This window comes from Epargyreus clarus, unplaced genomic scaffold, assembly GCF_041222505.1.
Source record: "Epargyreus clarus isolate Ecla_fem2 unplaced genomic scaffold, WU_Ecla_fem_2.2 ptg000008l, whole genome shotgun sequence".
Lineage (NCBI taxonomy): Eukaryota > Metazoa > Arthropoda > Insecta > Lepidoptera > Hesperiidae > Epargyreus > Epargyreus clarus.
Genome location: NW_027332216.1, coordinates 11,191,397 through 11,207,907, shown reverse-complemented (window position 1 = coordinate 11,207,907; position 16,511 = coordinate 11,191,397). Strand labels below are relative to the sequence as shown.

Sequence of the window (16,511 nt, the reverse complement as noted above, 5' to 3'; positions counted from 1 at the left end):
CTATTATTCAAAATCACTTTTTTTATTCAGTACAAAAGTTATTCAAAAACAAAATAGGGTGATTAATCTTGCGCCACCCTGTATAAAGGATTTGAACCCTTGTGAAATATGTTTAAGCGCGCCAAACTAGAATGGCGATTTCGTTAAGATTTGTTTTTGATAAGTAAAATAAAATAGTAAAAAGAAAGATACTTCACCGCCTTGACATTGGATGAAGCCACAAAAGGCTGAATCGTCAGCTATTTTTTGAATTCTTGACAATTAAAAAACGTTTTTAGAAAAAAAATATGTTTAAATAACTAATATGTCCTACGTAATTTACGTAGTAAATAAATATTTCAAACATTTTAGGGATATTTTAGCAAGGAGATGTGGCAAAACTTTATTTACGCAACAATGTCAATTCTCAAAACTAGTTATACTTTCTTGTTAGGAGTGATATCTATGTATTTTACTTATCCAAGAGATTTGTAAAAAAAAAGATTATGTTGATGGATTCCATTACCATAATAATTGAAATAAAATAGGTTAAATTTAAAAATATTTATTTCCCGTAAATACTTAATATTATTCATTACTTATTTATCTGGATCAAAATCCTGTGGCATATTTTCAATAATTTTTCTTACTTGCATTGCAACAACAGGATTGTCTGTACATATATTGGCGATATCGTAAGGAGGTAGAATAGTGACATTACCAAATAATATCTTCTTGTCTGATTCTGTAATTGGCAATAAATTTCTTTTAAACCAAGACATTAATCTTTCCTTCTTCTTTATTATTTCTTCCGTTGAAGTGCCAAGTATCACTTTCCTCTCAGGTTCTTTTAATTTCGGAAATTCATTAACTTCAACCACATTTAATATAGCATGTCCTGGAATTATATTTACTATGTGTGACTCCATTTCCGGTGATAATAAAATGATGCTGAAAAAAAAATCTTCATAAAATCTCAATTTTTAACTTAAGCGCAATAAATATTATTTATTTGTAAACTAAAAAATATTGAGGTTAAGCAAAAATTAATAATAGATTCTGGAAAATTATTTGAAATTATCTATCATTATCATTGCAGCGTTCAAAATTCCATTGTAACAAAACACAAAATAAAAACTAAACTAGAGAAAATTATATTTTATATAAAATAATTCTGCCGTGCAGATTTTATTTGATACACAAGTTTTATACTCATTTTTCATCACTGCATGAATTATTTAGATTTATTTGCAAAACACCAATAGTGAACCTTATAGTTTTTGGCTTTCTGCAATTCTTTTTCATATAAACTTTAAAAATGCTAAATTTCACACTCATTACTCGCATAATAATATGGATATAGATATCTTATTTGGAAGGGTAGTAAATTATTATATGAAATACGAAGACTAACAGTGCCCAAAGATGAAATCTATTACATGTAACTGTAACTATTACTGTAACAATACCTACTTATTTATTAAAAATATATATTTGGGAATTAAAGTACTTAATTTATTCATGTTCATTTTTTCACCTGTGTTGATCTGGATCAATGGAGTGCACGAACCCGACGAATTCAGTTTCTTTTATCAGCTGAACTTTTACTAATTTGTTTAAAAGTTTATAAAGTTCTTCTACATCTCCTTTTAACATACTGTAATTCCCATTTGTATTTGCAGATTGAATTCCATCCATCATAATTGTTGATAGTTGATTATTTAGTCCAATAAACACACTACACACAAACAATATTTTGTTTTAATAAAAAAATCTTATGGCTATAAAATAATTATTTAAAGGAACCTAAAACAAAATTTACAAACAATGAAATGGAAGAGTGACATCTGAAGAACATGAATGAAATCTGACAGATCACAGAAATAACACAATTAAGTAGTTGTACACACTACAGCACAGAACACCTATACTCCTAACGGAGGCACTACAGTCAGATTACTTCTAGGAAAATTAAGGTTATTTTAAATATTGTTTTTAAGGTTTTGGCTTCTAGCTTTTTAGCCTTATTTTTTAATATATTATCATTATTATAAAAAAAACTAGTGGTGCCCGCGGCTTCGCCCGCATTTTAAAGAAATAATATGACATACATAAAACGAAAAATTTGTACCTGCATTGGAATGACAGTGGTGCCATCTGTCGAAAATTGGTATTACCAACTCCCAAACCCTCATGGGCTCTTGGACAACAACTTTGCTAATGATCATCACTTGATCAAATGCATAGTTTCCGATTCTTTAACTACTTACGCATTAAAAATTAATTAAAAAAACCTTTTCCAACGGTCTAAATTCTGAATCTAAACCATTCTCAAGTCCCCTTAAACACACACAACAAATTTCATCAAAATCAGTCCAGTCGTTTAGGAGTTCAGTGACATACACACGCACATAAGAAATATATATATAAAGAAATTGGTTAGGTAGGTAATAAATTGATTGGATAATAACCAGTTTCACCACTATTATGTAGTTCTAGGTACATAGGCATCATATATGTACATAATTATATAATCGTTTAAGTAAGTCGGTAGGCACCAAGCTTTCTAGTAATCCTCAGTAGCATATTTAACTTTTGTAGAACGGAGGCGCAACGCACTGCACCATTTCGCACTATAACAGCAGTGTCAAACGCTGCTGTTCCGGTTTGAAAGATGTGGATAAGGGAGTAATAGTTATCAGAGGCCATTCAACCTTCATCATCAGGGCAGCAATGCATACAGAAGCGTTACTACTAGACCATAGGTAGAACTATTTTTAGGGTAGGGTATGACTAAAGAGCCATTTACCCAAAAAATATAGTAACCTATATAGCATTTACCATCAGATGGACTGCATGCTAAATTGCTACCTTTACTTAAACTGAAAAAAAAAAACCTTTTTTAATGTTGATTAAATTGGAATACATCATTATCTACAAACATTACTGATGGAAAAATAAAAAAATAAAAATCAGTAATAAAATGTGTCGGAAATGTAAAATAAAACACAAATATGCTTTAAATTTCCCTTTATTTAATCAAGATTTAAGGTTACATAATGTTGTTTCTAAATGCACCAAACTCATTTGGCACATAACTAAATTGAATATCCTAATTCAAAGAAATAAGACCAACAAACACATTAAAATATAACGAGCTTATAATTTAATTAAATCGATGAATGCCTTATTAATAGTAGGCAACTTATTTCTAGACTACACCCTTTATAACTTAGTAATAGTTGAAAGTAAAAATTGAAATCAACATATTATTTTCCGCACACTATCCCAGTAGTATTGTCCTCACTGAAGTATTAAAAGCACCACACAAAAAAGTGGTATTGATAATAGTACTAATGCTATCTTAATATACATAAAGATTATGGCCTTACCAGCTTTCTCAAGCATAGGTTACCCTAAAAGATTCCCATAAAAGTATTTAGGGTGTCAGCCATAGCTTTGAAAGTCTTACTATAGTCGTTTATTTGAATTAAAATTTGCGTTTTATAGGCAAGTAGGAAATATTGTCAAACATTTCTGCGATGACGTTCTATCGACTCACATTTCGCTAATTCGCTATTCTTTATAATTCACATAAGATTGTTTCAGTGAAGTTCCTTATATAATAGTAATAAGATAGCACCCCCAATAGGTATTAAAATATAGTACTATTTAGTGAGGAAATATACAAACTGTTTTGTGCGTAATCGTAAAATATTGACCAACAATTAAATCTTTCTAGGAGTTTAATAGAAAAACCCGCAGATCACGGTTTTACTATAATGATTATTGACAAAATATCTTATAAGTATGTAAATGATAAAAGTGTAATGGTAACTACAATTCGCTTTTACGTTTATTTGACGTTCTCGTTTTCTACCTCAACGAAATTATTTTAAAAGATTATCTAAGTACTAAATAACTTATAAATAAGTATATCGAAAGAGTAAATATATTGCTATGAACGACCATGCGCAAGCTTTTGTATAAAAGCTTCATAATTGTATCGCTTTAAGCTCCTTAGCTCAATGGCCTGCGGAAATTAAGGATAAAGAATAACGGTTTGCTTTTAGGCTCTCTCAAGTCACTAATGAGTATGAACATGGTCGCGAACTTAATTGTCACGCATCATTAACATTAAGGAGTGTACAGGTAAGAAGTGCCACCTCATGTATATGGAGGATCTGTTGAAAGTATTCAGCTATACAGAATAAGTTTGAAACTCTCCAAAATGGCGCTAGTGTAGCAAGGGCATGAAATAAACATTAACGAAGTGCGCAGACTTGAAAAAAATAATAATCTTGGTGACTATTATAGTGCAGTAAATAGAACTGCAATATGCAACAGATCCTCAACTATTTATGTAGTCCAAAATAATTTCGTAGATACGTTATTTTTAATTTACTTTGCACCATTTTTTAAATTTATCCACGTACTACACTAACGTGTAACGGCACCCTACGACTGTACTACTTACCTCTATACTCCGTAATTAACGTTTTGAGACCCGCAACGACCTCAACTTATAGTAGTAACAGGTAGTATGACGTGCAAAAAAGTATTTTTTCATCACATTTTTTCCACTGCGTTTCAACGACAATCTCCACTACATATAATGTAGGTAGGTATACGTTATTTCGTGAATTGAATGTTACTGCAAATTGAATATAAGCATAATAAGCTTACTAATTATTTAATTAAGTATAAGATAATTAGTTATGATATAACATTCATCACGAAAATAACAATGTACATTGATGTAGGTTAATATCATACTTTGAAATTCTTCCAGCGAGCTATAAATAGATAGCAACGTCGTTAACATGTTCCCTACAAGCACATGAGAAATGGGTTTTCATTTCTGATAAACAGAGCAAATAAGAGAAATTGATTGTGCATGACACAGTCAACCAGCTGCTTCAGGGGCACGTGGAAAATTGTATCCACATCAGTGACACTCAACACTTCAAATAGAACAAAATGCGCAGAGTTGAAAGTTTTCTAATTACCACCTATAGTCTTCGATGACTAATAAGAACTAGATACACAATCAGCGACAAAAAAAATGCCGCGACGAAAAGAGCGCCTAAATAGACATATGGGTGCTCTTATTAGTGATGGAAGCCTATAGTACTTTCAAAGGCAACTTAAATGCGTGGTCCATTGAATTTTCCGCAAAAGTTGTGAATATTTTCTCAAAATGCAAATATCTTCCCAAAACTGTGTAAACTTATAAATATTTAATTACATTATGATGACTGTTTAAGTTACTATACTGTACAAAACAAAAATTATTTGAAATTGAAAGGATGGTTCTTATTGTTTCCTCGCGGCCCGCTCGAGGCCGATCGATTATGTTTTACATTAATAGGCCCAGGACTTTTTGGTCGAGGTCCTTGCGGCCCCTGCGATTTAGGCTTTTGAGGGCCCGGTCCTTGCGGCCCCGAACCTTTAGGGCCTTTATTCGGAGGTCGACTTACATTACCTCCATCACTTTTTTCAAACTTTTGATTAGGATTTGCAGGGAACCTTTTTATCAAGAATCGGAATAATACAGTTCTATCCTTAATGAAATGATTAAGCATTTTTAAAGGAACGATACCACATCTTCCTTGACGAAAAATTTCTTCAGGTTGAACTGCATCATTGAAGCAATATTCGTGGAACATTATCTTCCGCTTATTATCTTGTTTACTAGTAATATGTATCTCATAGACGAATTGTTGAGCAACTTTCTTACTGCCAATATGTTGCACAAGCCAATAAGCCATTTTCTGAATTGTATCAATTTTTATAGTAAGAATGAAGAGAGTTTTGCCTTGAGCAACCAAATAGACGCGACGATCGTCTTCATTAGTAGAAATATTATCGAGTTCTACATCAGAATCAATATTTATATTGCAGCTACCAGGGTGACGTTCATTGAAATGTTGCAATAATTCTTTAATTTTCCCTGAAAACGTAATGTAAATAAGTCATGTCCTCAAGCTATGTTTACTAGATAACACAGAAAAATAAACATTACCTATATATTATAAGTAAAGTCCGCTTAAAACTGCTAATACGCTTAATACGCTCCGAATATAGAAATGAATTGCGTTGCCATAGCAAATTGTATGACTACATCTGCTCGCAACAACTTCAGAGCGGAATAGCAGTTTGGCGCGGACTATACCTATGTGATCCTCTTGACATTGTCCTCAGGAGGATTGGGCTATTTTCACTATTAGTAAATATACACTTATAATATTTTTAATTATCACTGCTCGGTAACAATTGTGTGTTTGTGATATGCTGTTGAGCATTCTATTCGGAATTTAATATGCACATAGGTAGCAGTGATCATTCAACAAAAAATTGATTGCAGGCATAGCTGGCATAGCAGCAGGCATATAAAATATTGGCTCTCACCATCATCAACCCTTTACTGTACTACAGCTGAGCTAGTTCGTATTGGTAGACTTCACATACCTTTGAGATTTTATTATAAATCTCTTAGGTGTGCAGGTTTCCCCACAGTATTTTTCCTTTGCCGTTTAATCAAGTGGTAATAAATTTCTAATATCTAAATCTAATATTAACATTACATTAAAGTACAAATCTCCGTTTTAAACTTACCATTCCATGAACATTTTCCAAAAACAACACCAAGTGGACAGTTCATTTCTCGAAAGATGCATTCTTTCAGATGATTATCAATTTCCTGTGACATCATAGTGTAAACACAGCCACTAGGCTTGTTGGGGCATGGCACCACTGCCTAAAAGAGTATACATACATACAGAATATTTGTAGAATTAACGAATTAATTATATAAAAAATATTTGCTAGTTTCTTCCGTTGCAATCATCATTTAAGTAAGTAATCTCAAGCATGTTTCAGAACAGTATCACTGGTACTTGAGGTATAGCAACTTGCTAGTGTTTACTTTAAACAGAGCCACAATTATTTATCTTCTGTATCTTTTCTTGTTTTCATTACTGCAGTTAATTCACCAACTCAAACAATTACAACTACTTAGAGTTTAGTGTTACTTACCTTGGCAATAATATCTTCGAGTGTTAAGTTTCTCATCTGTGTCATAGCTTGGCGACACATGGGGCATATCGGTGGACGAAGATTGGAAGTACACATTGAACATAAACTATGTCCAGATTGGCACTGGAAAATAGGAGCCGACATTGTTTCCAAACATACTGGACACTCGGGCAGTTCCACTCCGACTGCCCCCATCCTAGAAAAATTACAAAATAGTTCATTTCAATTTATTGTTGGTTTATCTTGACACTGTTAAACAAACATCTTGCACCAATTAATATGATACATCCAAATTATAACATAGTAAGCGCTTAAACAGTACAAATAATTAAGTTCATAAGTAACAATGTAAAGGAATTAAAATTCCGAAGAAGTTCTAACTCATTGTAATAGAAATTGAATGTACAATAATATTACTGTTATTATCTACATACTCATCAAATTTATTGTTTCAAGATAAAAGTGTGTACTTACTTTAACATTAATATAATGAATTGTACTTTAAGGTATAAAAGTTACATACATAAGTAGATGGACATAAACTTACTTCTTATTAGCTCTTGCTTTAGCCATGTTTAGACAGTCAAACAAGCCTGGAATGAAACAGCTCATTACAATGATTATAAACACCTTTGTCTTGTATAGTAGGTGTATGATGGACTTAAATCAGTACCTAAAGAGGGCAATAATTTAACAGACGAAGATACTCTTAAGTAATGTAAGTGACTCGATACAACGATATTAATATTACAAATGTAGGTAGCTGAAGTACTTTAATAATTATTTATGTAGGTAGAATATATAAGAACACAAAACAAACTCACAAAGTTATAGGAAAATAAAATAAAGTGAAATAAACGACAAAAACATTTACTTGATGGCTGAAGTTTTTACCTATTGATGATCACCTTCACAAGCAGTTGCATTGCAAGCTTAGATACCTATTTTATTCATCTGATATTGCACGACGAGGTTTTATATAAATTCACTACTTATATCATTGGTCACTACATATGGCACTAGATAAGGTGACTGAGCAAGTAATAATCTATGAGATCGAGATAAAATATGATGAATTACTTATACTTACAATAATAAGTGGTTAGGTGGCACAGAAATCAACTAAAGATCCCGCTTGCAGCACTTAGATTTCACCACTGGAATAAAATGTGAAAGGACTTAAGGACGGTACTTTACACGATAGGCAGAAATCCAGTCCGTAATCCAAGTAACGGAAAAAAATCCCAGAAATAAATTATACAAGTTTAGAGCTACACGAGTTTCGCACGAATGTTTCCTACGTTTTTATACCTAGCATACGATTCATACGAACGAATACAATGTACTTTGCTTCAAGATAATAGCATGGAAGTGAAATGAATACGTATGCAAATATAAACTTTAACTCTGTGTAGTTAGATATCATAATACATTACGTACTTTTCATCTCACTCAAACAATTCGGGTATTCCCTTATGTTTCAGTGTGGCAAACTTAAAAAAACTATACTTACCTCTTTGTTTATTTCGTGTTTTTCATTTTTATTATTATTAGGTGCAAGACCATAATACTTTAATATAAGTATATCAACCTAAAAATATCAATACTATCAACTTATAAGTTATCGTTGTTACTTATTTATATGTCATTGATTTTAATGAAAACAATAATAAATGTTGTACACATAGTTCATATATAGTAATATTATGTTCATGATAAAATTATCATGGAGATTTTTTCGTCTCGTGGACTACACATTAAATGTTTATTGATCATTTTTTTCTAGTAAATCCATACTCTGTATCCTGTACTGGTTACTAAATCCAAAGAGTATAGTAACCTAAATAGGAACTATATAATTCGGACCATCCATATTGGGTCCTGAAATGTATAAATATTAGAATTATTGGCTTTTCTTGGGTATTTTACCCTAGGTATGGCGATCGATCGAAGAATCGATTTTTGGACAAAAAAACGTTTTTTTAATCGATCTCCAATAATTGATCGATTCAGTATTTCAGCCTACAAAATCGAAATTCGATTTTCTCAAAGGTGTTTAAATATTTACACATGTGTTATAGACATTTTTTATAGACGGATACTTATTTCAGTGATTGGTCCTGACGACCTCTTTTAACACTCTTTTATTAGCTTGGGTTATATCTATGTATGTATGTAACGGAATCTTTGAGCTCAATTTTCACCAATTTCCACAAAGCTGATTAATTTGGAACTTTGCACACGTATCAAGGACCGATGACAATAATTCGATAAGTTTCCCATTATCCTTAGTAGATTAATTAATATCCCAATTTATAAATTGAACAGACTATAAATTTAAAAAAAAAAATGTTAAAAAAAACTTAAAAACACGCTTTTATTGCTAATCTTCTACTATTGTAATATTAAATTCTTTGTCATTAAAAATTACGTTTTAGTTATTAGTGCGATTAGCTATAAAAGCGTGGTTTTTAGTTTTTTAATTATTATTTTTTTCGCAAACTTCGTCCCTGAATAGACCGAAGACGATTTTGGAGAATCTATTCTTTGGCCTTGACTTTTTCGTGAATCGATTTATCGGATTTATCACAGTTCAATTTCAAACGATTGAAGAAAAAGGATCGATTCGATCTTTTTCGGAAAAAAACGATCTTTTTCGACAATGATCTTAGGTATATATAAAACTGTCTTTTATTATACCTGAAGTTCAATAATCGAAATATAATTAATTTAGGGTTCGTACACAAAACTGCGATGCGACGTCGCATCGCAAAAATCTGCGAGCTCCCTCGACGCATCGCAAGAACTTGCGAATTGATTCGCATCGCACAGTGGTTGTTGTTGTTGGTCACCCTGAGAGACGCTACGCCGCACGATATCGCATCGCAATTTGCTGCGTTGCGAATTCGCATCGCAGTTTTGTGTTCGAGCCCTTAAAGCTCACTTGAATTTGAAACAATTCCCTCTATATTTTGGAAGTAGAAACTGAGTCATTAGGAAGACTAGACTATCTACTTGTGATTACTGCCACCCATGGAAATCTGTAATAATAGTGCTAGCTACTTCTCAGGAATAAGCTGGAACACCTCTGATAAGTGTGTTCTTTACCTCATTGCTGGTATTAAGCAGTAGATATGGCAGTGGCCAGTGATGCCTCGAGTATTACCACATGTATTAGACCTACCCTATCACCAGCCATAGGTAATTTTATTATATTTGCATTTTTTACTAAATATTTAAAGGCGATAAATAATTAGTAACAATACAAACAACAACATTTTTAACAAATGAAGATTATATCAAATAAAAGTTATGGGTCTGATAAATGGGCCTTTTTATCTATTTAAACCAATGTAATAAATTTATGAACAAAACACAAAGATTGATTTTTATTATTTTATTGTCTTACAAACTAAATGTTCATTTCTTGGCCTTAGCTTCCCTCGTTGCTTTCCTTTCAGCCGCCCTCGCTAACTGCTTAGCTGGCTTAAGGTTGCCTTTCTTGCAGAATCTCTGATTCCTCAAGAATTTGGGGTCCATCTGCAACAAAAACAGTTTATGAATTTATGGACTTTAGCTCTAGGATAGGCTTATTGTGATAAGTTTTATACACTATTTTGTACACGGGAGACTTATCAGTTATACTGTGTAAATGGATAAAACAAATTGATTATAACAATTAGGGTGTGTAGCCTATAGAATAAAGATTTAGATACTATAAATTTTGAACTGAATAATAGGATACTGTACACAATAACAAGTTTTGGAACCATGATGTTTTACACAAATATGTTGTTAGGACAAAACTGTTTTTTTATACACCATTATAAGTGGTATTTGGTAACAAGACTTCTGTATATTAAATTAAATTTTGGAAATAAAAAAATGGAAAACAAGCATTGTAAACATACCCCAAGTGTTGATTCGTGCCTGAACTTCGTGGGTTTTTTAATGCCATTCCTGTGGGCTTTGCGATCTGAAAAAAGGAAACAACAATAAATTATTTACATGTTTATCTACTATCTAGACTCTAGAAACTACAGAAATCAATAGTAATATGTTACGATAATAGGTTATATATTATTGGTTTATTTACAAATGGTTGTTCATTAGATATTTGTATAAATTGTTGCTCTTTTAGAACACTACTTTAGAAATTGTCTATATAATATATTTTATAGATTGTCGGTTTTCTTTGTAAATACATTATTATAGGATTTCATACTATACTCACTTTGGTTATGATTTGTATGGTTCTTGGACTTCGCCATATCGCTATGTTAACTTTTCTGAAAACGAAAATATATATGTAACTTTATATAGAAAGGCACATACTACGTATCACACAATTTTTATTATAAAGGAATCACAGATTTCATGGATATTTATGAATTAACACACAAAATAACAGCAAAACGAACCTTGTTCAGACACAAAAATCACAAAAAGAAAGAGAGAGATGCTTAAAACATCAATGTCAAATGTCAATATTTGTCACACTGACAAGCTCAGTGAATTTACGCTATGTAGATAATATATCATAGTCCGTAGCAAATAATATAGTAACCTATATAGGAAGTCCGTAGAGTAAAATGATTTATCGTATTAATTATTTATGTGTTTATCCAGCTTTGTAAAATTTCAATTATTGTAATGTTATTGTTTATCAATTACCGAATTCAAAATACTAAAATATAATGCACTCAAAGTAATTTGTACCTCTTCTCGGACTATACTTGGGGAATGTCATAAATTGATATTACAAATTACGGATTGAATTTTACATAACTGCGATGTTAAAAGTAAATAAATTAGTAACTGAGATGTTGTATTAAGATGATGCTTAGGCATGGTAGGAGAAAAGTAATAAAATATGAAGATGTAATAAATGTCACTGTCAGTTAAATGGCATGTCACCGTAGAATAATCACACGTCCACATCGTACAAATTACAGATTTATGTGACGTGTTTAATGAAAATTATTAAAAATAACAGCCTAAATATATTTTATTCTAATAACTCCTTACAATATTTGCAATAAACTTGTAAGCCTCCAATCCTAACATGGTGGTCCTAGAAAGTGAAAGTGGTGATTGCAAACCTATATCTTCAGAAGACTCGGCTAAGGAAGACAAGTTGACCAATGTCTTATCTTTAGAAAGTATCCTTTTTATCAATCAATGTAAACGATTTTGGCAACAAAACTTTGTTGAAAAAAAAATTTTTTTCTTAAATGTATTTATAGCTTATCACTCCCTTTATTTAGGATTAAGCCAGCTGTTGAACCATCGCAGTATGCAGGCACTGTGAATGAACGATACTTATTGAAGTTATCTAATTAAATATTAGTATATAATAGATTTTCGACCAGTGATAAACATTGGTTAATAGTGAAACTTTTGGGTAATATTTGATTATTTCATTTGTTGTAATATCCTTATATAGAATACAGTATTCCGCATCACTAAGGATGCTCAACAGCAGCATGGCCTCCGTCATGGAGACTACCAGCGTTACCGGGGCTACTGTTCTCGTCGCATCAGACGTCTCCGGAAGGTGCTCAAGATTCCACAGGTTTGTATAGTCAATTACATCAACATTATTGCAATCAGAACAAAAAACAATATTTATAAACTTCATAATATTAAATGGAATATTAATGATACTTTTGCAATTAATATTTCAAATTGAGAAAAAAAAAAGTGAACTTAATTAATATATAACTTAGGTTAATATTGTGATTATTTTATTGACATGCCTTTATTTATTTCAATTATACAATTTACATATTAATTATTTACAATATTATCCTAACAAGAAAAGTACAAAAATAATATGTAAAACTTGTTAGTTAATTTATTCATTTGTTATGGTCTCTTCAAAAATGTAAAAATATCTATTGGTTTAAATTTAATGTTTAATTTCAGTTGTAATGGAGCAATGATTTTTAAGCAATGGTCCACGAACTACTAGGGCTCCTTGGTGGCATTAGCTAGGCAACATCTCTTTCATTGTAATTTGCAAACTTATTTCTCATTTAATTGTACCTACAGGGTTTTCTTTTTTTTATAATATGGAGTAGCAGACGAGCATGCAGTCCACCTGATGGTAAGTGGCTTCTGCCACCCATGGACATCTGTAATTGACTCCAGATAGGCTTCGATATTCGTACCGGAGCTCAGGCACAGATGCGCCGCTACCCCTCTGGACTAAGCTGGAACACCTTGGAAAAGTATGTTTCCCTTACCACACCCTTCAAACTAGAACACAGCAGCACTTAACACTGCTGTTATAATGCAATAAGGCAGACATAGGTGTGGCTGTGGTGCAGCCGAAGTCGAACCACAAAGGGTTCTACCACCTTCAAAATACAATAAAGAGGAATAAATACAATCTTTACACTTCTATATTTTATAGTTATTGTTACAATTTAATTTATAGGGCGACAGACGTCACTATCGTCGTAAGGACGTGACCACCGTTCACCTGACGGCGACTACTGCCGAAAGCCGGCTGTTGTGCGTGCCGCTGTTGCAGGCCGAGCGCGCCTGGGCGCACGCGATGCAGCTCCGCCAGGAGGCCAACACGGAGCCGCGCAAGAAGTTCCACCTCGTCTCGCGACTCAAGAAGGCGTGCGCTCATGCTCAGACGCTGTTGCAGTTGTGTGAGGTAAGAGTGAAGATATCATACAAGTTAATGATTTATGTTGATCATTATTTTCAGTTTGAGATGCCTAGATAAGATGATAACTTTCTATCTATAAATTATTAAGCAGTGTTAGCCTAGTGGTTAAGAAACTCTGCCTCTTGATCGAGAGGACAGGTTTAAATCCCAGACAAGCACCTCTCATTTTTCAAAGTTATGTGCGTATTAGATATTAATTATCACTTGCTTAAACCGTGAAGGAAAACATCGTGAGGAAACCTACATACCTCAGAAATCTTAAAAAAAATTTCAAAGGTAAGTGAAGTCTACCAATACGCACTTGGCAAGCGCGATGGACTATGGCCTAATCCTTCTCATTCTGAGAGGAGACCCGTGCCCAGCAGTGGAACAGTAATGGTTGATAATGATGATGTTGATACGTAATTATTGTATTGTTCTGGTGTGTCAGCAAAGCGGCGTGTGCGACGCTCGCACTCAGCTGGAGGCGAGCGCGTACGCGGCGTGGCTGGGCGGCGCGCTGCTGCTGGAGCTGCAGCAGTGGCGGCCCGCGGCGGAGCGCCTGCAGCGCGCGCAGCTCGTGCTCGACAACCTCTGCGCCGCGCTGCCCGAGGACGAGCGGCTCGTTTATAAGCAGAAGGTGAGAATGTCTGTCTAGTCTTATATCTTTTTTGTATTTAAAATCTGTAAGTGATTTGTATTTTATGTACTTGATTTTACATAAGATGATCTCTATTTTTTTTTTGTACTGGACCCTTCATGCAATTTGCACATGCTATGACCTACTAAATTATAGACCATGTCCAGTAAAGATCACAGTGAGAGGAAAAATTGGCCATGTCCAGTAAAGATCACAGTGAGAGGAAAAATTGGACATCATATTTAGAGAGGGTGGGGTGGCCTCTTTATAACAGTGTGTTAACTAGTATGTTATCCTCTCCTCTATCTAACCTATTTTCTAGTAGCAGTGCTGAGGTTGCAGTGTTTTGGTCTCATGGCTTTGATAATACAGAATTACTCCTTGATAGATTGATGCCAGTACTTCTTCATATAACAATGGAAGGGATACAATTACATTATATTTGATACTGCAGGTAGAAGAATTGAAACCTAGTCTTCGCTACTGCGCCTACAACATTGGAGACGAAACGGCGGCGGGCGACCTCGTGGCCATGCGCGGGCAGGGGCTCATTGAGAACCTCGACACGCTTATGGCACAAGCTAAGTACGTAAAGATTTATTTCAACATTAGATATTTGTAGGTTTTTGCATTTGAAGGCATTACGCATTTAACAATACGCAATTCTTGATACGTAATAGCGAAATTAAATAATCTTAATTAATTATCCAGGGAGTCTCGGTCGGGCGTGATGCACGAAGTGGAGTGGCGCGGGCGGCGCGTGACGGTGCGGCCCGAGAAGGTGCGGCTGTTCCTCATCGCGCTGCAGGACCTCGACAAGTCCGCCGCCGCCGCCAAGACGCTCGACGCCCGCATCGAGGTCCTCGAGAACATCCTCATGGACTGCAAGGACGCCATCTCGGCACTCAAGGACGAGATCAAGAACGACGCGAAGGTTAAGTCGCCCACTGAAACCCAGATGTCCGGTATCCACTACTTGCTGTCCTACCTCATGTACTTGCGTCTTATGCGCACCATCGAGAGGAACAACTTGCTCGTACAGCAGGCAGAGGAGGCTCGCAAGACCAACGGCCAGATTGACGGCAAGAAGGTGCGCCCCCAGGACCTGACGCGGCTGTACGAGATCATTCTGCAAAATTACACCGAGTTGCAGCAGCTACCGGGTTTCGATACCGACAAAGCTTATCAGGAAGAAATAGAGACCGAGATGAAAGCTTACAAGGCGTTCCGTTGCTTCTATATCGCCCAGGTGCTAACGGGATTGCGACGATTCAGGGAAGCGCTCGCGATGTTAGAACGGTGTAATACTTACACAGAGGAATCGATCGGCAGCAAGCTGAAGAACAAGAAGATACTAGAGAAGTTGAAAATGTTGCAGAAAGACATTGAGAGCTGCAAGTTCGAGGTCCACGCGGATTCGGTGCTGGAGGAGGATGATGATGATGAGGAAGCGAAGTATTCAAGTGGCAAGCCTTATAAGGATAAGAAGCCGCTGGTCGACCGCTTGGACGAGTACCGTGAAGACACGCAAGTTTTGACCAAGAACCCGAACATCTACAAGCTGCCGCCCGCGATGGAGGCAATCCCGTGTAAGCCGTTGTTCTTCGACCTCGCGTGCAACTTCATTGAGTTTCCGAATCTGGACGACAAGACCGGTGCAGCTAACAGTAAGAAGCAGGGCGCCGGCCTCACTGGGCTCGTCAAGGGTTTCTTGGGATGGGGCAAAAGTGACAAATGAGCCATATAAGAAATACAAATATATATGTTATATCGAGACACAAATTATACTGGTTCTTTAGAATATATTCATATTAATTTCTGTATTTGTTTCCTTTCTTTCTCTATTTATATTTTATTTTTCCTACTAATTATCTTATAAAATTCTCGTGTCACAATGTTAGTAACCGTACTCCTGCGAAACGGCTTTACCGATTTTCTCCAAATTTTATATGCATATTCAGTGGGTCGGCTACTATCTATTTTTCACACCCCTAAGTGATAAGGGTTGTTCACGTTTAACATTTTTTTATTTATATGGCACCCAACGTTTGCCGGGTCAGCTAGTAAATTTATATATGCCACTTCCATTCAAGCCTAGGTTCAACTACCAACTGGCGATTTCTTCAAGTTTTAAATTATTAACACACAAATTTAATTTGTTTTGAGAATATAATGTAACTGCTATAGTGC

At 34.5% G+C, this 16,511-nt stretch overlaps 2 protein-coding genes and 1 pseudogene across 3 annotated transcripts in view; 1 reads left to right on the top strand and 2 right to left on the bottom strand.

Moving 5' to 3' along the window:
* Positions 1-5,512: 5,512 nt before the first annotated feature.
* Positions 5,513-8,364, bottom strand: LOC140744437 (probable E3 ubiquitin-protein ligase sinah; annotated as a pseudogene).
* Positions 8,365-10,399: 2,035 nt separating this feature from the next.
* Positions 10,400-16,511, bottom strand: part of RpL29 (ribosomal protein L29) — a 31,366-nt gene continuing 25,254 nt past the window's right edge. Inside the window, exons 1-4 of one of the 2 annotated variants that reach the window (XM_073076020.1) lie at positions 11,439-11,533; positions 11,252-11,306; positions 10,929-10,993; positions 10,400-10,557 (exon numbers count right to left, since the gene is read on the bottom strand). In XM_073076020.1, the coding sequence (XP_072932121.1) occupies positions 10,438-10,557; positions 10,929-10,993; positions 11,252-11,288 (222 nt within the window). In that variant the 5' untranslated portion in view covers positions 11,289-11,306; positions 11,439-11,533 and the 3' untranslated portion in view covers positions 10,400-10,437. Of the gene's footprint in view, positions 10,558-10,928; positions 10,994-11,251; positions 11,309-11,438; positions 11,534-16,511 lie in introns of those variants that run through there. The other variant, XM_073076022.1, reaches the window with a different exon arrangement.
* Positions 11,902-16,140, top strand: Srp68 (signal recognition particle 68). The gene is made up of 6 exons (XM_073076019.1): positions 11,902-12,179; positions 12,471-12,592; positions 13,460-13,687; positions 14,133-14,321; positions 14,776-14,906; positions 15,033-16,140. The coding sequence occupies exons 1-6, from the start codon at positions 12,083-12,085 to the stop codon at positions 16,057-16,059; spliced, it is 1,794 nt and encodes a 597-aa protein (XP_072932120.1). The 5' UTR covers positions 11,902-12,082; the 3' UTR covers positions 16,060-16,140.

Excerpts from the sequence above, each read along its gene's own strand:
- Srp68 (XM_073076019.1), top strand. The coding sequence starts at position 12,083 with ATGGTGGTCCTAGAAAGTGAAAGTGGTGATTGCAAACCTATATCTTCA. Across the intron at positions 14,322-14,775 it reads GGCTCGTTTATAAGCAGAAG|GTAGAAGAATTGAAACCTAG; the intron begins GTGAGAATGTCT and ends TTGATACTGCAG. Across the intron at positions 14,907-15,032 it reads ACGCTTATGGCACAAGCTAA|GGAGTCTCGGTCGGGCGTGA; the intron begins GTACGTAAAGAT and ends TTAATTATCCAG.